Here is a 24,281-nt window from a genome sequence, read left to right as displayed (position 1 = left end):
CGGAGTGGGAAAGTTGATGTTGGACTTGCGTTCACGGAAGTGTGCAGGGCCATTAATCGCATCCTGCGCCAAAAGACCGTGACTCTTGGCAACGTACGTGACATTGTGGATGGCTTTGCACAAATGGGCTTCCCTAACTGTGGAGGGGCCACAGATGGCATGCATATTCCAATTATGACACCAGACCACCTAGCACATTAATTGCACGGGGTATTTCTTAATGGTTCTCCAGGCATTTGTGGTTTGGAAAGGTGCATGACACACACATCTTTCAGCACACTGGCCTGTTCAAGAAGCTGCAAGCAGGGAATTTCTTCCCCGACCAGAAGATCACCATAGAGGAAGTCCAAATGCCCATGGTGATCCTGGAAGACCCTGGCTACCCCTTAATGCCGTGGCTTATGAAGCCATACACAGGGCACCTTGACAGCAGCAAGGAGCAGTTCAACAGGCTGAGCAAGTGCAGAATGACTGTGGAGTCTGCTTTCGGCCCTTTAAAAAGCCCACTGGCACTGTATGCTCCATAATATTTATGAAGGGAAGGGTGAAAGCTTCACTCAGGGCTGGACTGCAGAGGCTCAGAGCCTGGAAGGCAGAGGTTTGAACAGCCAGAGACCAGGGCTATTACAGGGGTACAGCGCAGGGCCATAAGGATGAGGGATGCCTTGAGGCAGCAATTTGAAGCTGAAAGCCACTAATATTTATTGCTATGCTCCGGAGTGTACTGCTTATAATGCTAGGTGGTGATTGGTGCACAAGATGTGGGTTTAACATAGTTGTATGTTGCTTTGCAGGGTTCATTTTGCTTTCAATTAATAGAACAAAGATTGCTTTCAAACCAACAATTATTTTATTAAAAGACAACAACCAGGAGGAGAGGGAGAGAGAGAGAGAGAGAGAGAGAGAGAAACAACAACAACAAAAATCAGCACTGAGGGGGACGAGGAAAGGGAAGGTCCCAGGAGGAGGGGTCACAGGACAGCTAAAGATTTGTGTATGTCTAAGTATCATATCCAACCTTCTCCTTTGGAGTACAATGCAGCAGGTACTGTACTTCAGCAGGGCCAAACTGCAGAGGGATGGGTGTTGAGTGTAGTGGGTAGTGTGAGTCTGCAGTGCTGGACTGTGAGGGGAGAGGAATGGAAAGCCACGGGTATAGACTGGAGCCAGGAGGTTGATAAGAGTGTTTTGGCGGTGTGTGTGGGGTGCAAGGGAAAGAGTTTTGCAACAGTGGCTGCAGGGGAGGGTGGGTGCAGAGCTGCTCGGTTTGAAGAGCTAGTATTGCCTGGAGCGAGTCTGCTTGGCACTCCATTTAGAGCCGCTTTGTGGCATGTCATGTTCTCCTTCTGGTCTCTCTTCTCGCTGTCCCACCACTCCTTCAATTCCTGTTTCTCAGTGGCGGAGTGTATCATAACATCACGCAGAAATTCCTCCCGAGATCTTCTTCGTCGCTTTCTAATGCTGTGCAGCCGTTCAGCTGCCGATAACAGAGAGGGAGGCTGGGCTCCCAAGGTCATCTCTGAAGTTTAAACGCAACATTTTACAGAAGCAGTATTGTCTGCAACACAGAGAACACTGATTCAGTGATTTAAAACACAGCCAGTATTCACACACCTGTCACTAACTGGCTGACCCCAGGCAAGCACACATGAACCACAAGTCCCCCAAAATGGTGAGTAGCCCCAGGATAAATCACTCTTCCCAGACCCTGCTGTACACAGGGCACATGGCTCTTGGGGAGAGCCAGCACTAGGGGGTAGGTGGGGGCTGATAATCATTCCTGTCCCCACACTTTCTACAGGATGTGATCATTAGGGAAGATATCTTGCTGCTGAGGGTGAGCAGGGAAATCAAGGGAGGGTCTTCTCCAAGACTACAGCTTCTGCTCTGGTCCCTATGCGGCTTGCCTGTGTGCAGCAATGATCCCACTCTCCCTTGTGACGGCACAGTGGCACGGGAAAGTTACCATTAATGGGGCAAGAAACAGAGCAGCTCTGCCGAAGGACCTGCGGCAGCAGATTGCCCAGTATCTCCATGAGAGTTTCCCGGAGATCTGAGGCAGATTCCCATGAAGTGAGGGAGTCAATCAACAACCCGTTCCACTGCTCAGACTAGGCAGGTGGTGGGAGACAAGCCTGCTTTCTGCAACCCCCCCCCCCCCCCCCCCCCCAACTCGCTTCAGCAATTCCCAAACTCAAATCCACTTACCAGGGGCCTCCTCTCCTGTTTGCACTTCGCCAGCATCCGATAGCTGTTACAGGCTAGCTTCCTCTGGAGTAGGAAAGAGCTCCTGGCTGCATGCAACTCGGACCTCTGAGTCATCCTCTGCCTCTGGGTCCCCCTTCCTCTCCTCGTGCAAGATTTCTTCCTCCTGGCTTGGTCCACTTTAGACTGGCACACGAGCCTCCGAAGTATCCAGTGGCTCTCGCAGTGGAAGTGGGGTCACTGCCGAGTATGGCATCCAGCTCTTTGTAGAACCGGCAGCTCGTGGGTGCAACACTGGAACAATGGTTTGCTTCCCACACCTTGTTCCACAGCTCCTTCACTTTGACCCTGCACTGCAATGTGTCTCAGTCATGGCCCCTTTCTGTCATGCATCATGAAATCTGCCCATAGGTGGTATAATTCCTATGGCTGAAGCACAGCTAGGACTGGACACAGCTTCCTCTCCCCAAATGCTGATAAGGTCCAGCAGCTCAAAAGCTCGAAGGAGGGAATCGCCTGATGCATGGAGCAAGCATGGCCACCTGGAAAGATGTGCTGAGACCACTGCACACGTCATTGAGCAAACAGGAAGGGGGCTTTCAAAATTCCAAAGGAATTTATGGGGTGGGGATGATGGTTGGTCACCTGAGGGCAGGGCAGTGGAGTTTAAACCGATGACCAGAGAGGCAAGAACAGGCATTGTGGGATACCTCCCAGAGGCCAGTTGCAGCTCTGTAATTGACCACATCTACACTGGCACCGAAAGTTGTATGCCTCTCATTGGGGTGGGGTTTGTTTGGTTTAAAAAAAACACCCCACAAACCACAACACACCACACACAGAGCGCTACAACTGCGCACTAAGTGGCTTGTCAGTGTACACACCTTGGGAGTTACAGCGCAGAAAGCTGCTTTACTGCGCAGAAACTTGCCAGTGTATACAGGGCCTCTGTTTCTTTTGTGTGTTTCTTGTGGCTTTTCACATGCAGCTGCAATCAAATCAACCCTCAGTAAAAAACTCCTCTGCCCCCATAACTCAGTTTCTGATTGGTCTTGCATGGCTTGTGTTTTGAATAGTGGCTTCTATTGTTTCAGCAATCTATTCCACAAAAGGAGCTTGATGGTCTTTTTACCTGTCTCCTGACTGATAGCTATTATGCCCAAAAGCATCAATGAGAGTTAATTCTCCCCACCCCATCCCTGCATCACACCAACCTGTGAATTCTATCCAGCATCCTGAATGACCCATTTCAGAAACAGAAAAATGTTTACAAATTTATAACTGATACAAGATTATATACATAGCGTTTGTCGAGACTTTTCATATCACTGGCCCCAAATTGGTTTTATTCTCAGATCGAGTTTCTCTCCCTGCCCTATCTGACAAATGTGTTGTTTTGGAGAAATCTGCTAACTGGAATGGAATGGCCAGTCGCCATCCAAATGAGGAATCCATTACTGTCACTGCTTTTAAAACTTCAGTTTCTACAGCTACAGTCTCAGGGGACATCTACACAGAAATCCCTAATCTTGATACCCTCTCAGATAGTCCTTATGAATAACATTGATTAAATCCTGGGACCTGACTCTATCCTACTCACCACTTTGTTTGAGAGAGTCAGTACTGTAATAAGGTTCCTCCAAGATTTATTCAACTTTGGTCTCCTATCCTTTCTTCTAGGATCATGGAATGAACCCCTCTTAAAAGTTTCTCCATAGGACCTTATTCATAGAATCTTTTCATTGCATCAGTGGCTATCGTCCCATTTTTCCTAGCAGAGGTGTGAGCTTTTTCAATTTTGGATTGTAAGGTTTCTGCGTAGTCCAAATTCCTTTGTTCCTCTTCAGTAATTCCATACAAGAGGTTTGTGGAGACCCCTGGCTCATACCAAAACATGAGGAGTGCTGGGGTCCACTTTGTAGTCATTGACTGGTGTTCTATAAGCCATCACAAGAAATGAGATATGTTGGCCCAAATCCATTTGATAATGTTCTACAAAAAAAAAAAAAGTTAGCCAGCTGAACTCCCAAAGTTCAACTGAACCTTTCCAACATTCCAGCAGATTGTGGGTGTGCCGGAGTGGTGCAGATACTGTGGATCCCTAAAGAGTGTTACAGGAGATTTGAGAAGCTCTTTAAATTCTTCACTATATTTGGGTTCTCAGGTGAGTTGTTCACAGACCAAAAGAGAAACTTTGAATCCATTCACTAGAACTTCTGCTTCTTTCACAGTCTCTTGGCTCTTTATTGGGTAAGCTTTATTTTGTGAAGTAGTCTATGGCTACCAACAAACACTGATTGCCTGAGACATAGTTGGGCCTCTACCAGTCTATCAACAGCAGTGCATTCCACCGGTGCAGAGAGGCTCTCCTGGTCTTACGGGGATCCTTCTTTACAATGCATGAATCAAATTTCCCCACACAATTTTCTACATCCTGCCTGCATTTTACTGAATAAAAGCATTCTCTTAGCTTGGCTATGGTCTTTGCAATCCCAAAAGGTCCAGCAGTTTTAGATGTTGGCAGTGCTGGTATTTTGGTCCCAGGATAGAAGAGACGAAAGGTGAGCGAGTAAGAAGTTGGTTCAATAAAAGATACTGTTACTGAAAGACAATATTTCAAGTTTACCCAGAGTTCTTCTTCAGCAGTTTTAGAGTCATTACAACCTCAGAACCTCCTTCAATGTATCTGGTACAACTAGCTGATACCTGTATCCATCACGCCTGGGCTTCTCCCTCCCCACAACCCCATCTCATCTTTAAACTCAAAGATTTCTCACTGGACCTGAAAAACTTCCACTGTGGCATTTTGAGGGGGATACTATACGCCACAGTGGCTGCATGTGCCAAATGATTTTCCAATCACATACTATTCCAATATTGGAATTCTCTCTTGGGGAAGCCTTGAATTCATTTCCTCCTTAGCATACACATTCCTTTGAAAAGCCAATTCCTTGCTATAATGCTTGGGGCAGCATCTGTAATCAACCAAACAAGACATCAGCATTACCATGCTAGAGCCCAGACCTGTGTGTCACTGAAATCATAGCACTACAGTTTTGCCAAAGAGCCCCTTCATGATTCCTGAATCTGAAAAGCCATTGCAGGGATGCCTGGTCTGTCTGTACATCTGTGATTGTCTGGAGAGTTGGCCTGTTCTGCATAGCCTCAATTTTCTTCATCAGTGGAAATTAGGGTGACCAGATGTCCCGATTTTATAGGGACAGTCCCGATTTTTGGGTCTTTTTTTTTTTTTTTTTAAACATAGGAGCCTATTACCCCCCACCTCCGTCCCGATTTTTCACACTTGCTGTCTGGTCACCCTGGTGGAAATGCCCCCACTTTACTGATTGTGTGCCCAACCTAAACTTTTTGAAACAATTTACATATCTTTGGATTCAGTTTTAGATACAAAGCTGTAGGCTAATCACAGGCCCTTTGTAAACTTATCAGTTTTTGTTCAAAGGTTTTAGCCTATACCAGCATATCACCTAAATATAACAGAACAGGATGAGAGAGGAATGCCATCCAATACACTCTCAAATGTGGCAGGAGTATTACTGAAGGTGAAACCCACAACTTTATATTGCCACAGGCCTTGTCCTGCTGTGAAAGCAGTTTTCTCCTCTGACTTTTGGATCCATTTGCACTTGCCAATACATACTTTTAAGATCCAGTGTGGAAAAACCAATTGAACATGCTACAGCATCAGGGTATCATCTGTTCATGAGTGGATGGATAAGAATCCTTTAAAGTGACTTCATTTAGTTTTCTATTGCCTAGTTAATCTGGTGCTTTTTTTCCTTAACTAGAACTATGAGTGAGGCCCAAGGCCTGGGTGAAGGCTCAATTATGCCTTCCTGATATATTTCTTAAGTGACCTGTAATGCCTCTTCCCCCTTTGCCATTGATAAAATTATGTGGTTTCATCCAGTATCAATCTGGTGCTGGACCAGTGCATTATAGTCTCATTGTTGGATTGGGAGAACAAGTCCTGATTCCTAAAGAGAAAATCTTAAGACTGTTCTGTTGCTCCTCATTTAAATGTGCAGCACTGTGCAATAACTAATCCAAAAATAATTCCGAGAGCTCAATTTTATTCCTTTCCATTTTACAGGTCTGTCTCATTTTACACTGGGGTTATGTTCTGCAGTCAGCGCCTAAAGCGCAAATCGCTTATAGTCAAAATTACATTGAGTGTAATGGCGGGCGGAATCACCTGCACTACAGAAACAGTATTTAAATTGTTATTTTTCTCTTTCTGGGTTTTTTTTTTGTTTGTTTTTGCCAACCGCGTAAAGCTGAAATCGCACATGTTAAATGCACTCAAGATGCGACAGACCTGTATAGTTTTCTTCCATGCCAGCAGTTACTACAGCCACTGGTTCATGTTTTGTAACCATAGCTCCTTTTTCACTATTTGCAGCTTGTCAGAAGCCATTCACCAAGTAGTAGAGGATCCATACTTTACACCCACAAGTACTTCAGCTGCTTAGATTTCCCTGAAAATCTGGGTCTCAAAAACAAAGCTACCACATCAGGTAGTTGGTCATGGTTTCTGACCCTGGAAGCAGGACAATTTGTTCACTGCAAGCCAATTGGCTACAAATTATTTGCTTCACTTGGATCGCATCCGTAAAGGGAATTTCCATAGATGAAATTTTCAAGACTTTTCCTGGCAGCTACTAGTCATTGAAATGCACACAGATTATTAGCTCATCCATTATCTTAACTACAGAAGCTTCAAATTTTTAAACCCAATCCCGCTCCCTGCCCTTCCCCCTCCCATCTTTGGCCCTCTGCACATTCCCCAGTCAACTGCCTTTGGCAGAGACCAATTTGGTGGTGGTTTTGATCCATTTCCTAGGCTTTTTAGTGAGTATGGTCTAAACTTGTTAGACTAGATCACTATCCCAGTGCATTTCACTGATTCTATTACATACTGATAGCCAAACTCCCATTATTGTTGTTGTTAAACTGCCTAGAACTAAAGAAGATCCCAGCCACTTGTTTGAGCTATGATGTTGAACTGAGGCAAAAAGCCTCCCAGGGAGTTTTTACATCAAAGATCGTTTCAATTCAAATAATGGGGATTTTGCCCATTTTACACTATTTTACATCATCTTCTCCTCTCCTGAGCCCACCAGCATCTATGGCTTACAAACAAGGTAGAAAATGTATGAAGATATCCAGCCTTATTTTACCAAAGTCTTCTGGCTGGCCCAATTCCACATCTAGGTAGCTGCCTTCCACTGTGATCTGTGACACTTATTTCATAGCTCCTTAAGTCCTGGCTGCAGCTCATGCGGTAGTAAGTTCCAAGTTGGCCAAAGCTTTCCTGGCCTCCTGCATTTCATGGAAAACCTTTTGGTAATCTCAATCCAATTTGCCATTCCAGACTAGGAGAACTGAAGATGGCTTGGACTTCCCCAGTCTGTCCAGACCCAGTAGCTGTTGCTCCAGATTTCCATCTCTACCTGCATCTCTCTCAGCTCTTTCTGGGAAATTGCCACATACTACTTTAACTCCTTTGGCAAAGTGTCCAGCCTTTTTTGGCGGGGGAGGGGAGGAGGAGGAGGAGGAAAGGGGAAGAGAGAGGAGGGTTAAGTTTCCAGTTCATGTTTAACTTCCTTTTGGCCATCTGATTTCTACCACCACTGCCATTATTTGTTCCATTTTGGTTCAATGGGGATATCAGCTCGCAGTTTCTCTCCTGGGAAACTGGATCCCAATCCTGCATCAGTGTGACCCCTTTTAAACTGAATGCTTAGCCAATTTTTGGAATCTTGTACATTTTTTCTATTAGGAGGAGAAATTGATGGAACCAGGTATTTCTTTGTAAACAAACAAGATTGTATTATCCCTTTTCCCTAAACACAACAAGAATCAAAGAGAAGGAGACAGTTTCTTTGCCCACAGTTCCAAGCCTCTTTTCTGCCAGCACTTTACCCCTCTACTTTGCCAGGGTCTCACTACCAGGGCTTCTCTGCTTCCCCCCTGGCGCTTGTGATGTTTCTCTGACACACACACACACAGCAATAAAAATGAATCCTCAGGAAAACCCCACCACCCAAATAGCTTGACTTCTGACCATTCCTGCATGGCCTCTGTTTTGAGCCGTGGCTCCTACCATAAAGGAGTTTGTTTGTTTCTTACATTTATCCTGAATGGGGGGGGGATTATGCCCACCAGCTTCAATGAGGTTTAAACCAAGATAACTGTATATTTGAGATTGTGAGGCACTCAAATACTGGATAATGGGGGCCATAAGTACAGTTCAACTGGTCAGATTAAACTAAACAGGCTCAAAAAGGCAGGATAAGGGGACAGGACAGTGGCATAAAAAAAAAGGGATGACCAGTAAAAACAAGGAAATCTGGGTGTGCCTGTTACCATTCTCAAAATGCAAGAACACCACAAGTTTAAACACGTAAAGAATGGAACTCATTACCACAACATATTATCACAAGATGCCAAAGGCCTAGTAAAAGTCGAGAGGATTACAAAAGTATATGGACAATGAGAACATCCAGTCACATAAATCAGGGGATTCTACAAGGGTATAGTCTCATACTTAAGGCATAAAGCACGCAGAGTTGGGGGTTACCAGGAAGCTTTCCCTGTTAGAGAGTTACTCCATAATTGTAACTAGACTTGTTTGCCCCTTCCTCACCCATCTGTTATTGGCCATTGCTCATTCATGATAGTAGACTAGATGCTCTAGTGGTCTGACTCAGCATGGCAATTCTGTGTTCCTATGGATGAAACCAGAGGAGCTATATGCAAATCTGGGAGCCACTGAGCAGTTCTCATGTATATTCTTGTTCACAAAAGCAAATTAAAGTCTCTCTCCTGGCACCAGTCCCTGGTCTTTCAAGGGTTAAGTTTGGCACCAGAAATCCATGTGAATATTTTCAACATGGAAAAAAGACCCAAAAAGGTAAGTGAGGCAGAAGAAAAATTGGAGGGCTGTTCCAGATCAGTAGACAGTCACTCTATGGGAAGACCAATTAACAGTCAAAATAAAATTGGCCTTCATGGAGTGACTCTCTGCCAATCCAGAGAGAGCTGTGGGGAAGTAGCAAGCAGGAGAAGAACAGAGGGAGGGATAGCCCAGTCAAAGCAACTGGAATTATAGAAAGCCAACATACTGAACATTGATACCACGGACCAAGAGACTGAAAAAAATCTTTATGGTTCTCGCCACAAGTTTTTGTTCTTCTCAGCCCACAGATTCCAGAAGGTAATAAAGTTTAAAAACAAACACAAAAATACCCAAACTAATGTAGGGTTTGGGATTTTGAGACAGCCATCTTGACCAAACTAGCTTGGACATTTATGGGTAAGGTCAAAATGAATGTGCTTTAATATCTTATTTTATGCACGCACACACACAGTCTATTTGCAATTATACTATGACTTGTATTTTAAACTATTATGAGAATTAATCATAAGAAAAGATTTAAGTGACCTAGTCCAAGCAAACTTTGTAAAGTTAAAATCCAAATGAGCTAGCAGAATTTGATAGAGATATGCACTATAGTCCCAAAGATGATGTGCTGTTTGCCGTAATTGTAGCCTTTTTATGATATCAGAGAATAATATCTAGGTTTTGATGTTGCAATTAAAAAGTACTCCCAAAGTCTGTGCTACACTAGGGCTCCCCTGCAGCTCAACCAGTAGTCACACAGGTGAGCATATCCAAAAAGATGCTCCTTCAGATATGGCATGGACATAGAAGGAATCTGTAAATTTACAGAAACATCTATTCTTGCTCCACTCATCAACTCACCCTCAAACAATACACAGGCACACTTGCAAATCTTAATAGATTAAGAAACATGGCACCTTCAGAAAGCATGGATATATCAAATCAACGTCTAATCAATTAAAATAATTTTACATTAAAGTAGTAGTTCTAGCTTTCAATTAGTTTCCAGTCTCTGTTTATCCCTGCTAACAAAGATAAAAAATGAGTCTTTACTGATACTGTCCTTTTTCATTTAGGAGACACCCCTGCGTGTACACGTACACACACACACACACACACACACACACTCTAAAAGGAATTCAACACATTTTAAGTATCATTTACATAGATATTGAGACCAAGATGTGATCCTATGTTTTTGAATAAGCACAGTTTTGGACATAGCATTCATTCATTAACTGCTGCTGGAATACCAACAGTGGAATACAGGACTTTGTGTAGGAACATAGTGGCTCTTCCCAGACTCATTTGAAAACAAAAAAGAAATCAGTTATATGCCATGAAGCACATAACACCCTGTAAACTTTCAAACATTTAACTTGACAGTCAGTACAGTTTTCAATAACTTCAGAATTTCAAGTTTTCGAAGTCATTTCAACATGAAGAGCAAATCCTACTTCCTTTTTACCTAGATAAGAAGCCTCAACCCTTACATGAGCATAGCACCTCTGAGGATTAAAGGGTAATTCAGTCTCCATGCTCACAGTCAAACACTGGCCTCCCCTGCTGGAGCTGCCAAAAAGGTACTGAGATGTCACCTGCTTATTTGAACTATATTGAAATAGAGCAGACTCATTTCATACAGATTCTGGGTAAGAGTAATTTTTTTCCCTACTGACCTGGCTGAAATTTGAACTAGTGATTTTAAGAAAAAAAAAATTCTCAGTAGCTGATTAGCACAGAATTTTTATTTTGAAATGTTATCTTGAGAAACACTTCTACACAAGAGTGGTACGTTTGTTTTAAAAGTTCAGTGTATTTCTGATCAATTTATAGAAGGGATTAGTACAGTTGTTCCCACCAACAAAACAGTTAAAAATATTTAATGCAACAGAAGGCTCAGGTGAGTTCCAATATCATCAGGTACCTTATTCTTCTAGAAGTACACATGGAAAAAGTGCTCCATATCATAAAGACATCACCCCAACAGGATTGCCTGTGAGGTTAGAGAGGCTAAGACTAAATGAGCATATAGACCACTACTCTCATCCCCTAGAAATGATCTTCCTTCAAGTCAGAGCAGAGACATTGATAAGTGCTTGGGTAGAAATTCTGCATTATTGCCCTCCATGCCAAATCTATTCTATACATAAAGAGACATTCCCAGGATTGTCAACACACCACCTTTCACAAGTAGTAAGTTCTCTAAAATATATTAAGTGGTACTGGAGAGACAGTGCTCCTGAGAATGTGCTCTCACAGCAACAACTGATCAATCATTTTTAAAATTTAGTTGTGTTGCTATTTACACCATCAGAATTCAGAAGTGCAATCTATTTTCTAATAAAGATGTTCTGTGCCTTGATGTTATTTGGCAATGTTTCTGAATGCTGAGTCAAATGAAAAACTGATCAGGAGATTCAGACATAATAGCATCACTAACTCATCTAGCCCCTTCCCCTAGCAAAAAGTTAAAAAATATTAACCCTTAATCATATGAAACACTAAAAGTAATTATGGAAGATTTATTCCAAATTACTCCTATGCAAACCTGTAAAAAAGTGACCTCTCATTCATTTCTCATATAGACATTCATATATTACATTTGAAAGTTTTCAACTACAGATTTTACTAGAGTTTAAAGATTTAGGCCATATCTACACTACAGCTGTTAAGCGGCATAGCTACAGCTGCATTATTAGAACACCATAGTATAGACACTTCCTATATTAACTGAAGGGGTCTCCTTCTCCCCCCCGCACCCCACTGATATAGTTAACTCCCCTCTCAGAGAGGCAGTAGCTAGGTTGACCAAATAATTTTTCCATCCATCTAGTAGCATCTGCACTGAGAGTTAGGTCAACCTAACTACAGTGCTCAAGGTGCAAATTTTTTCACAGAGGAGAGACATAGCTAGGTAGATCTAGGTTAAGTTTAGACCAAGCCTGAGTCACATGAAGCAAGACTTTCATCAGATTTACAAGTATTTGAAATAAATTACCTGACCCAGAGCCAGAAGTAGTCATATCATAAATTAAATCTTTTAAAGTAGTTCCTTCTGATATAAAAGGGCGATCCAATGAGGGATCCTCTTCACTTGGTACACGATGATGTATGACAGTACGATTATGGCAGATATACAGAATCAACATTAGTGAAATGCAAACAAAACAGACTGGTCCAGCAATGATAGCTGCCAATTCCACAGGTCCCAGATTAGAAGAGGATTCTCCGGAAGTAGGGACTAAAAATGGAGGTAAAAGGAAAAAAAAAAGTAATGTTACTATTTTGTAACAGCAAATATGTTTTTAAACAAAGGATTCATTTTTTAGTATTTGTGGCAGTATATTGCATCAGATAATGGTCTGAAGAATTCTTTTAATGCATTTTGTTTCAGTAAAACAACACTGAGTCTTAACTCAGCTCTTTGAGAGTCATTGGTATATATTATGGAGACTGAAGCTACATACATTGAAGTACAGGGCAGTTAGAAAGATTTACACACACATTTGATGCAAGCCATGAAGCATGATGATACAAGAGACTTAAGTAATTCTGTACTTAGTGGTTTATTTCTTGATCTACACTTTCAAAATAATTTAGGAAGTCTGATGGATGCTCTGGTCTGCCCACACAGAATCAGAATCATAGCTCTGGAAGGGACCTTAAGAGGTCATCTAGTCCAGCCCCTTGTACTCACGGCAGGACTGAAGTATTATCTAGACCATCCCTGACAGCTCTTAAAAATCTCCAGTGATGGAGATTCCACAACCTTCCTAGGTAAGTTATTCTATTCCAGTGCTTAACTAAACCACCCTTTCAGCAATTTAAGTCCATTGCTTCTTGTCCTATCCTCAGAGGTTAAGGAGAACAATTTTTCTCTCTCCTCCTTTTTAACAATCTTTTATGTCCCCTCTCAGTCTTCTCTTCTCCAGAAGAAACAAACCCACCCTCCCTCCCCCCTCAATCTTCCCACATTGGTCATATTTTCTAGACCTTTAATCATTTGTATTGCTTTTCTCTGGACTTTCTCCAATTTGGCCACATCTTTAATGAAATAGGGTGCCCAGAACTGGACACAATACTCCAGTTGAGGCCTAATCAGTGCGGAGTAGAGCAGAAGAATTCCTTCTCATGTCTTGCTTACAACACTCCTGCTACTACATCCCAGAAATGACGTTTGCTTTTTTTGCAACAGCGTTACACTGTTGATTCATTTAGTTTGTGATCCACTATGATCCCCCAGATCCTTTCTGCAGTACTCCTCCTTAGGCAGTCATTTCCGATTTTGTGTGCGCGCGCAATTGATTATTCATTCCTAAGTGAAGTACTTGGCATTTGCATCTATTGAATTTCATCCTATTTACTTCAGACAATTTCTCCGGATCATTTTGAATTTTAATCTTATCCTCCAAAGCACTTGCAACCTCTCCCAGCTTGGTATCATCTGTAAACTTTGTAAGTGTACTCTAATTGAGGAAGATATTGAACAGAACGAGACCCAGAACTGATCTCTGCAGGACCCCACTTGATATGCCCTTCCAGCTAAACTCGGAACCACTGATGACTACTCTCTGGGAACAGTTTTCAAACCAGTTAAGCACCCACCTTATAGTAACTCCATCTAGACTGTATTTCCCTACTTTGTTATGAGAAGGTCATACCAGAGCCTTACTAAAGTCAAGAGATCTCACATCTACCACTTCCCTTCCCCATCCACAAGGCTTGTTACCCCTGTCAAAAAAAAAAAAGCTATCAGGTTGGTTTGACACCATTTGTTCTTGACAAATCCATGCTGTTACTTATCACCTTATCTTCTAGGTGTTTGCAAATTGATTGCTTCATTATTTTCCGGGTACTGAAGTTAAGCTGACTGGTCTGTAATTCCCCAGTTGTCCTTATTTCCCTTTTTATAGATGGGCACTGTATTTTCTCTTTTTCAGTCCTCTGGAATCTCTCCGGTCTTCCATGACTTTTCAAAGATAAATCGCTAGTGCCTCATATCTCCTCAGTCAGCTCCTTCAACAATCTAGGGTGCATTTCATCAGGCCCTGGTGACTTTAAGACATTTAACTTGTCTAAGTAATTTTTAACTTGTTTTTTCCCCTATTTCAACCTCTGATCCTACCTCATTTTCATTAGCATTCACTATGTTAGACATTCAATTGCTACTAACCTTTTTGGTGATAAACAAAAAAAGTCATTTAGCACTTCTGCCATTTCCACATTTTCTGTTATTGTTTTCCCTCCCTCATGTTTACTTGTACTCAGTTTAGTTTCCTTAACCTTTATAATGAGCTTCATTGATTTTGTTGGGGAATTACTTTAAAAACCAAAAACCTTTACCTGGTGTTGGAATTTGAAGTTCTCTTTTATTGCAGTAGTCTGTGACACAGCAGTAAGGCCTAGTAACAACTCCATTCTTTGATGAGTGGGCACAAACAAATGGCCTGTCTCGTGGAATCAGATCAACTTCTGCTATGCACATACTATTGTGTATGTCTCGGTCTTGAGCCCGTGTTACTGAGACAAAGCAGAGCCCATCCGTCACACATGTAAAGTTGTCTTTTGTACAAAGATGGCAAAAACACTGTAATGCTGTATTAAAAGAAAAGAGGTTGCGGTAGTTATGTTAAGCAACGTTAGAACTATGAAACTTCAAAAACTAAGTGGCAGAAACATTTTCCCTGATGCCACTTTTCGAAGCTACGTACTGCATCATAACACAAAATTCAAATATGATGCCTCTTAATAGGCTAACAAAATAAGGGAGCGGGAAAGAGGATTATAACAGGAAGCTTGCTTCAACTTTGACTATGTATAGATGAACAATCTCCACACACACACACCCCCAAACAAAATAGCCACACCACAGATACATTCAGGTCATGGGTGTTGGAAGTTTACTAAAAAATAGAAAGGTGAACTATTTTGAAGTTTACTGTAAAGTATACTACAACAATGCATCACCTAAAGCATTAAGAACCCAATCCTGTTGCTTCTGAAGTCAACAGGAGTTTTGCATTTGTTTCAATGGAAACAAAAGCACATCATTAGTGTGGAAGATCCACCATGCAATGTTAGCCACATGTCATGCATTAAAGCAACATTGTATTTCCCAACAATTTAAAGACCTTTAGCCCTTGGGTGGGGAGCATATAAAGGCCTTATCCAACTCCCATTTAACTCAATGGGATCACTCCTTTTGACTTTAATGGGAGTTAGATTGGGTCCTTGCTGTGAGGCTACAGAAGGAAACTTCCATATCTAGAGTACAGGCACTACAACGGCACACTTATAGTGCTATAGTTATGCTACTATAGCATCAGTAGTGTAGACAAAAGCCCTTTCCCTCCCTATATAGTGGTAGATAGTTTGACTGAAGCATACATACACACCTGGGGTTAGGGCTGTGAAATTTTCAAGAGCCTTCAGAAGGAAGCCTACTATGTTTATCTATGTTTATGCATAGAAGGGCTATAAAGGGAAAAATTGCTATTGACCAAAAGACAACCAGCTAAAGGAGAATTCAGTATCAACATCCCTCTCCCATCTATTTCTTGGGAGCGCATGTGAGAGCGTGCGCGAGTGAGCGTGCATGCATGCTACAGGTTCAAGTTTGTGCCTTGGATAACATTTCTCTTTAGGTCCTCCCAGGATCTTGCCAAGGAACTCCAGCAAAGAGGTCGGTGAGGAATTACTATTTCAAAAGTAAAAAAGTTTAAGTTTCATGCCATCTGTATAAAAAGACACAATGAAGGACAAAAACAAAGGATCTTTGCTTGCGAGCACACCTTTAATGAAACATGCAGTTGTCTCAATTACATCAGTTAGTACAAGTGAAAGCTTAAAACATTCATGGACAAAATCCAAAGGGTAGAAGACACACCAAGTAGTAATGAAGAGCAGGGATAACCAGGGAACCTCTGCCCCCTCCCTGTCCGTCCCCAGGACTCCCTGCCCCTTATCCAACCCCCCCCGCCCCCCTACCCCGCCCCTTTCCCCCCCCCCCCCCCCGAGCCTCAGCACATCGCATCCAGGAGCAGCCCTGGACAGTGCTGCAGCGGCATGGCTCCAGCGGGACCTAAGCTCCTGCCGCTCAGCAGCAGCTCACAGCCCCGTCCCCTTACCACATGGCTCTGAGCGGGAGGAGCTCAGGCCCCGCTGGAGCCACGCCATTTTAGCTCTGTCCAGGACCACTCTTGGGCGCGGCATGCCGAGGGATTGGGGGGAAGGCGGAGGCAGGGGGAACCTCAGACGTTCTCGTGGGGGCCCCGCGGGGCCCGGTGCAAAATTGCCCCACGTGCGCCCTCCCCAGGCGGCCCTGTTGAGAAACGCTGGTCTCCTGTTAATTCTGTATAGTATAGGATAAAAAAAACACATAATGAGACCAGATTTCACGGTCCGGGATGAGTTTTTTATGGCTGTGAATTTGATAGATCCCTACTCATGGAGCTTGAATCTAGTCTTGCCAAGCTGATGGATTCCCTCCTTTGAGCATCTGGTGATATGCTCCATATTGCACTTTTCTATGAAGGTGGCATTTTTGGTGGCCGTTATGTCAGAAGGGGGGGGGAATTGAGGGTGCTTGGTGTCCGATTTTCTGCAAACAGTTTTCTACACAAAGTTTACCTTCATCTTCACCCAAGGCTTCTAACTAAGGAGGTTTCCGGTTTTCATATTAATGAATGAGGTTTTGTGAAAAAGCTCAGTGAAGGTAAGGAGAGATTTCATATTCTAGATGTTCAAGTTTTCTTTTAATCTCGACTGGACTAAGCCTTTTGGGTCTTGACACAGCTGTTCATCATGTTTGCACACACAATGAAAGGCTGTCCATTAACCAAATACAACTGGATAGTCAGATGGATAGGTTACTAGTTGGCTAACATGATGCATCTGGATAGAGCACTGGGTCATTTGACTAGGTCCTCAGAAGATTGTGGCCTTTCTGGATTACTTTCCCACATTAGACATTTGCAGAATGGCATCCTGATCATTAGTCATATGTTTTGCCTCTTTGTATGCAATCTCTCAGTGGTCTAGAGATTATGCCAGTTTTGGATGAGTGTTCCTCCAATCCCTGTCCTAATAGATTCCAAGCCCACCTCCAGTTTGGATTACTTGAGTCACCTACACTAGAATGAGAATGTGCAATCATTCACAGAAGAAATTACTAACCTTTCTGTAACTGTTGCTCTTCGAAATGTGTTTCACGTATCCATTCTATGATTCGCTTTTCTTCCCCCTTTCTATCAGCATCTTTCTGGAAGGGACTGAGGTGGGTCAGGAGTGGCTCCACCCTTTATGCTTGCATGCAAGAGGCAGTGTAGGGTGCTTGTGCTGCCCCGATAGATACCATTATAGGGGAAAAACAGTGGGGAAGAGGCAGGGGGAAATAGAAGGTTGTATCCCACTTCAACCATCTTTAGAACCCCATGCATCTAGTGATATGGGCCCAAGTACAAAGGAAATAGGATAGGCGCTATTGGGGAGGGAGGGGGAGGAGAGGGAAAGAGGCCATGCAGCGAGCTGCAGAGTCAGCTGCATGTAGATCAGCCTGCAAAGCTATTCTGGAAATTAACTTGCCCTCCTCCACCAATCACCTGAAATTCTTGTTTTGTCTCATCTAGAAGCTTGTAAAACTTCAAAATTGCATATCACAGGGTAAAATTGTAGTGCTCCTGCAGAGCTTGTTGGTTTGCTATGTGAAGCTATTACCCTCCTGTGGAATAAAGCTTCTTTCCAAAGATGTCTAGTTTCTTTGCCTCCTTTTTGTTTGTTGGTGACAATGCATCCCCTTTCATTAGCTGCAGATACTACCAGAAAGCCCAGAGGGGGACTGTTGTCAAAAAAAAGTTTGACCTGTTAAGAGGGGATATAATACCTTCTTTCTGCTCTTTTTGCAGTAGGTGGCAGAGATGCTAGAGTCTGCCATAAAACCTTAGTAGACTCTAGAATAGCCATAATAGGCAGAGCTCTCCTCAATGGAGGGACTAATATTAAAGTGTCCACAAACCTGTTGGACTTTTCCTGGACCTGCTCTGGATGAGTGTCCAGAGCCAAAGCCATGTGTCACAACTCCTCCTACTCAGCTTTGGGGGTCATTTGGTGGTGGAGAAATAGGCTCTGCCATGACAGCCTCATCAGGAGATGATGAGGAGGATGCCATTGGCTCTTGGGGATGATCCTATTGCAACTCTTCTCAGAATAGCTTGTGAGACAGCTCCTAGCCCTGCAGATGCCAGGCCCACTATTGAGGGTGAACTGCTTATGGCACTGACATTCTTAGCAACCAGTAGAGGAAGTAGGTTGGGAAGGATGTGGGGGTGCTCTGGATTGAGAAGGGAACCCCAACAGATTCCAAAAAGGCCACTGATATGACCCTGGTCCAAATGTGAGCAGACCAAGGGTCGTTGTGGTATGCTCAATGCTGGAGCTGAGGCTGAAATCAGGGTGAGCAGGCATTGCACACAGGCTGCTGGATGTGTCCAGGCTGACATGCACATGAACACTTCAGAATCTGAAGAATCCACTCCTTCAGATCCTGGATGTGCTATCCTCATCAATACCAGAGAAGCAGGCTCAGATTCTGGAAAAGGGATACCAGCGAGATCATCTGTGGCTTTCCCCTAGACAGCATCATTTTAATCAGTATGCTAATTGCCAAATCCAGTAGTCCCCCATGGTGCAGAGGGTAGCTGTGTTGGTACCTTCAGTGCTGGTGCCAAGCGAGAACAGTGAATTGCAGGGAAAGGCAGTACCAAGAGATACAACAACTCTCTCATAGCCACAAACTCCTCAGGAGCAGAAAGCATTGGGAAGTCATTCTGATTTTGTGGCACCAGGATCTGAGGTAACAGTGAAGCAACTCCCAAAGTGCCTGATCTCAACAGGCCTGACCTGGGCTCTGCAGTCAGTTGATTTCCCATTTTGAGGCTCATTCTGGGGAGCGCCTCCTTTCTGAGTCCAGCTCCAAGTCCTTGGTAGAGCCTCTGATCTTGAGGGACTGCTACTGAGTCCTTAGATGGCATGCAGTACCTCTTTGGCATGAATTAAATCCATCCGTCTTGGACAGCCAAAGCAGGAAGAGCACTGCTGACGACACTCAGTACCCAGACTGGTATGTGTGTGACTCTGATGGAGGAAGGAACATGATTCCAATAGCCCGTACTTCAGTCTAAGTGCCCTGTTCTTTTTGGATCGGGACTAACCTTTTACAGCTAACTGCACCTGTCCCTATCGTGAGGCTCTCCCAAGCATGTAAAGCAGCTGGGTGTGGTCACTAACCAGCTCTGGCTTGCCACAAGAGTCTGAAGCCTAGAGAATGAGGCATAACTCCAAAACCAAGACCATTATCAGGAGGAAATGTCAAAAACCATTATTAAAAAAAAAACCCACCACACACACCGCACACCTCAGCTAAGCCAAAAACTAACTACTCTACACCAATGGGTACAAACTGTTGTATCTATAATGAGATAGAGAAGATACTTGCACAGGCAATTGAAAAGAACCAAGGGGGAGGGGAGGTCGGAGGCAGCTCCACCCTTTATGCCCATGTACAGTGCGTAAGGCAAGTGATACCAAGTGATATAGCTTTCAAAGTGAATTTTGGGTGGTGACCCGACTACCTAAATGCTGTCTAAAAAGGTAGTCAGCCCTTTTTCCTAGGCTCTCAAAGCATTCTATGAACTCAGCAAGACTCAACATCCTTATGAAAAGGGTAGTTATCTCAATTTTACAGATAAGAAAACATGCATAAAAGTTACCATGGACACCACAGGCAGCAGTAGTACTGGGGCCTCAGCACCCTGACTCTAATCATGTGGGACAGGAAGCTCCAGAGCTTCCTCCTGGGGCCAAGCTTTTAAAAGTCTCTTAGAACAGAAGCAGGACTTCAAACCAAGTTGATAGCACCAGGCCACTAATCTGGATTTTTAGTTTTGCCAGGAACTGAGAACATGAGGGAGAAAAGGAAAGACAGCCGTGGTGTCTAAAGGAAAGGAGAATGTAGCAAAATTACACTAAGAAAAATTCTTAATTGGAGAAGAAAAAAAGGTTATCGAGGGCAATAATTTTTAAAAGATAAATCAGAATAGGGAAGGGAATTAGTAAGTTTTATAAATAAAATATGCAAGATGAAAACGAGGTATGTGCAAATAACGACAGCCAATATGAGCTGCAACAGTGTTTAAGTGGTTAACTCTTTGGGGCAAGTATTGATCTTTTTTTAAATAGAGCTCCCACAGAAATCAGGGTATTTATAACTTATGAAAAATGACTTACTGAAGGTCATAAAGTATCTAAATTGACAGCCCTAGGTATATCATAGACAGGACAACTTTCATAATGTGACCCATTTTATACTCCTTTCTCAGCCAAAACTTCCAATGAAAGAGCATTTCTCATAAAGAATAAGTACAGAAGAGAACTGGTTTACTGAGCCACTAATTGTAAACGTTAACAAGTTATAAGAAGTCACTCAGAGGGTTCCAACTAAAGAGGAAGAAACATGGTTCTCTTTGCAGTGCCGATGCCAAGAAATGGGTCATCCAACTTCACAATTAACTACTCCCAAGACAGCGTTCAAACCAGATAGAACGAAGACCTCAGATCATTTATTTAACTTGATATCGTACATGTATTATTCTGTTTTCATCTGTGTTTTTGTGAACCAGAAGAAAGTTAAACTTTAAAAACAGACACCCTTAGTTCTGTTACGTTTCTTGGATTACCTCTGTGAAAGAAAGCAATAGCAAGGTGTCTTTAAAAACATTTAAAATTAATTTAAAAATTCACACATACTCTTCCATCTGCTTCCCCACACTAATACAGATTCTCTCTCCCCATCCCCAATAAGCTCTCTAATGGGAGAGATCAGAGTTTTAGTAACATGAATTTATATGTTCTGCTATCATCTTAAAAACAAAAACAAAAACACTTATCCAGCAGTTTTATTTCAAACAAGAAAATGATAATTCACTTAACTGCTATGTGTGGTTCCTAGATTAGGTCTAGGCAACACTAAAAAGAAGTGTTAGAAAACAACTTCTTTTACAGGAATATTTCTATTCAGGCACTGTTGCTGAGGCATGTGAAAAATACCCCCTGAATGACACTTTTTGTCAAAAGCACCGATGTGGACAGTGTTTCAACAACGCTGCTGCCAAAGCTACTGCCCCTCATTTGGGGTGATTTTATTGTGTCATTAGGAGAGTTCTCTCTGGGTGACAAACAGTTGCTACTGCAGCCGCACAGCCACACCACTGTAAGGTGCGCAGTGTAGACATAGTCTAAGTGATAGCCCAAAGTTTGAAAACCAAATCTAGTACAAAACAGACACAGGGTTCAATTCTTAGGTTTAGTACTTGTATAGGACTAGCGCAGGGGTAGGCAACCTATGGCATGCGAGCTGATTTTCAATGGCACTCACGCTGCCTACGTCCTGGCCACCGCTCTGGGGAGGCTCTGCATTTTAATTTAAAATTAAATTAAACTTCTTAAACATTTTGAAACCTTATTTACTTTACATACAATAGTTTAATTATATATTATAGAAAGGGACCTTCTAAAGAGGCTTAAATATATTACTGGCAAGCAAAACCTTAAATTAAAGTGAATAAATGAAGACTTGGCACACCACTTCTGAAAGGTTGCTGGCCCCTGGACTAGAGTGTCATTATGGCTGACCTCCATAAAAATTACATTATAGGCAGATTAACTCCCTTCTCTGCAAGTGATCAGAAAGCATACATACAAATGTTTTCTACTATCACTATCTTTTCTTGATCATTCAGCACACATTAATGAAGCCGGTGACTTAGAAAGATCTCACTTTCTACGGGATCACTTAATGGCTCAGCTGAAACAGAATGCCCTGTCACTTACGCACTTATCAACCTGTATGCCCAGGGAAAGGTTCAGAGCTCAGAGTGGTCTTTCTTTCTGTAAATATTGTCTAACAGATAGAATTATTTTCTACATAATGTAAGCTTGAAACAGCCACAGTTATGAAGATTAAGTTGCTCAAAAGCTGCTATGTCTGTCCAAGAAAGCCAGAAGCAACAAGGTATTTAACTTCATGCTTCCTTCATGGCTTCCATGTCACAAAACCTTCATTTTCCTCAAAATAACTTGTCCTCATTGTGCAAGACAACTTTAGGCAGAATACAAATTACACTATTATTGCTCAAGGTTAAGTTTCAGATGTTACTCATCTTCTGCAGAGAAACCATAAACAATGTAGGTAAAACCCAGACTGTAAGGCAAGTCTCAGAGTCACATACCACCTAACACTGATTGCAAAAGAAAGTCTTGAAGCTTTCCAAGTTTCAATTTAAGAAAAAAGGGTAACAAAAGTTACAAAATGTATGCAATATACTAGAAGTACTGCTTTTTTGCCTAAGAAGTAACTCAGTAAAATAAAAAAAAGAATATGCATATGGATTTTATGTATGTGTATGTACATACACACTCAGTGTTCATTATTGTAATTTGATGGGTTTACAGAAAGCAGGTATATGAAGATTATGTAATTAAGCAGGTCTATGGCTGTTAATAAAGATCTCATTTAGTAATGTTAAAACAAAGTACCACTACCAAACATATCACATTTGCTATTTGAAGAATTCAAGGCACAATTTTGCTATTGTCTTTAGTTCCCTAAAATCACAAAGCAGCTCCTGTAATATCCTTAACATATATTGTTCTGACATGAGATCTACTGCAGGAGTCTGCTGGGGGAGAGAGCGAGCCCAAAGAGCCAGGTAAACATTTTAGTATGCTGTACTTATTTATAAAATGCGTATTTTGTACCGTTTGGGAACAAATATAAGGTGCTTAAGTACAAGGCACAGATTTGCAACTTAAACAGTATTTAACCTAACCAATCACCCAAGCCAGATCTGATCACATATCTGGTGTGCGTGAGCACCTAATACCAGCGTATTGCAAGCGGATGTCTAACTGAGCTAGAACAAGTGACTCTACTTCAGGAGACTCAAGAAAGTGTTTTTACCTTCCCTAGCTGGAACATGCAACATGTAGTTCCACCGCTGATGCGAACTCAACTCCCCTCCCCACATTTATAAATCACATTGAAACAGTTACATTGTGACAACAAGCTTGCAGCACATAATGGATTTTCCCCGTTTCGGTTACAAAGACGGGATACCTCGGACAGGAGGCAGAAGTTTTCAGGAAAGACATTTTATCCAACTGGCCCAAGTCTTTATATCAGGGTCAAAGGGTCTGCTCCAGCCACCAAACCCCAGATCACGAGTAGGGAACGAGAGCGAATGTTGCCAGGGCGGTCACAGCCGAGCCGGGTCCAGCACCCCCGGGCTCGCCAGACCCCCTCGGCCGGGAGCAGAGACGCTGGGGGCAGGCGGCTCCTTTCCGCGGCGGTGGGTCAGGACCGGATGCAGCGCGTGACGTGAGGCGCTCGCGGCGCTGCCCCGGGGACAGGGGCGCAGATCGCGGGTTACAAGTCTGCGGGTGCAGCCGCCGGAAGGGGACGGCCACCGACGCGCTCGGTGCCCTTTTCACCCCGCTCCCGGACAGCGGAGGGAGGAGCCGCTGCGGACCCCCCGGAGCCCCGCCATGGGATCGGCCCGGCCCGGCCGTTTCTCAGCGGCATCAGGGGCTCCTCGCGGCTGCTCTGCGCGGGCCCGAGCCGCCGGGCTCGGCCAACAAAGGCAGGCGAGCTCCGGGCTCCGCCCGACCGGCCCCTGCGCCATGTTGTTGAAAGGAGCCGGCGGGGACCCGCGGAGCCGCCTCCCCGCCCCGTTACTCACCCGCCGCCCCCGGCAGCAGCAGCGCCGCGGCCGCCAGCGAGAAGAAGGCCCAGGGCCGCGGAGGGGCCGTTAGCTCCATGGCGCCGCCCGCCCGCTCGCGCCGAGGTTCAGCCCCCCGTCGTCCCCGCCGCCGCTTTTCAGACTCACTCGCCCTTGCGGCCACTATATAATGTAACTGACACACAGGCGCCTCCTGATTGGTCGCCCCCGCCCCTAGCCCCGCCTCCTAGGCAGCTGCAGACATTCCGAACAACAACAAGAGTCTGGAGAATACAACCGGCTCGGCGCGAGGCCAAGTGGGAGGGGCGGGGAGCGTGAAGCGGGGTGAGTGACACAGGGGAGCGTCTCCCTCC

General features: G+C 43.6%; 2 protein-coding genes and 1 long non-coding RNA gene across 3 annotated transcripts in view; all 3 read right to left on the bottom strand.

Moving 5' to 3' along the window:
- Positions 1–23,558, bottom strand: part of TGFBR1 (transforming growth factor beta receptor 1) — a 63,161-nt gene extending 39,603 nt beyond the window's left edge. The window contains exons 1-3 of the mRNA XM_034761432.1: positions 23,307–23,558; positions 14,480–14,731; positions 12,135–12,377 (exon numbers count right to left, since the gene is read on the bottom strand). Coding sequence (XP_034617323.1) covers positions 12,135–12,377; positions 14,480–14,621 — 385 coding nt within the window. The 5' untranslated portion in view covers positions 14,622–14,731; positions 23,307–23,558. The remainder of the gene's footprint in view (positions 1–12,134; positions 12,378–14,479; positions 14,732–23,306) is intronic.
- Positions 1–24,074, bottom strand: part of RECK (reversion inducing cysteine rich protein with kazal motifs) — a gene marked incomplete in the record, with an annotated part of 268,496 nt that extends 244,422 nt beyond the window's left edge. Inside the window, 1 exon segment of the mRNA XM_034761431.1 lies at positions 23,929–24,074. Within this exon segment, the coding sequence (XP_034617322.1) occupies positions 23,929–24,007 (79 nt within the window).
- LOC117872705 lies at positions 1,339–5,457 on the bottom strand. The gene is made up of 2 exons (XR_004644564.1): positions 2,209–5,457; positions 1,339–1,558 (listed from the first exon to the last, which is right to left on the bottom strand). It is a non-coding gene; the product is annotated as an uncharacterized LOC117872705 (long non-coding RNA).
- Positions 24,075–24,281: the final 207 nt, after the last annotated feature.

The sequence above is a fragment of the Trachemys scripta genome, chromosome 2 (assembly GCF_013100865.1).
Source record: "Trachemys scripta elegans isolate TJP31775 chromosome 2, CAS_Tse_1.0, whole genome shotgun sequence".
NCBI lineage: Eukaryota > Metazoa > Chordata > Testudines > Emydidae > Trachemys > Trachemys scripta.
Note: the sequence above shows the minus strand (reverse complement) of the source record. Positions and strands in the feature narration are given on the sequence as shown.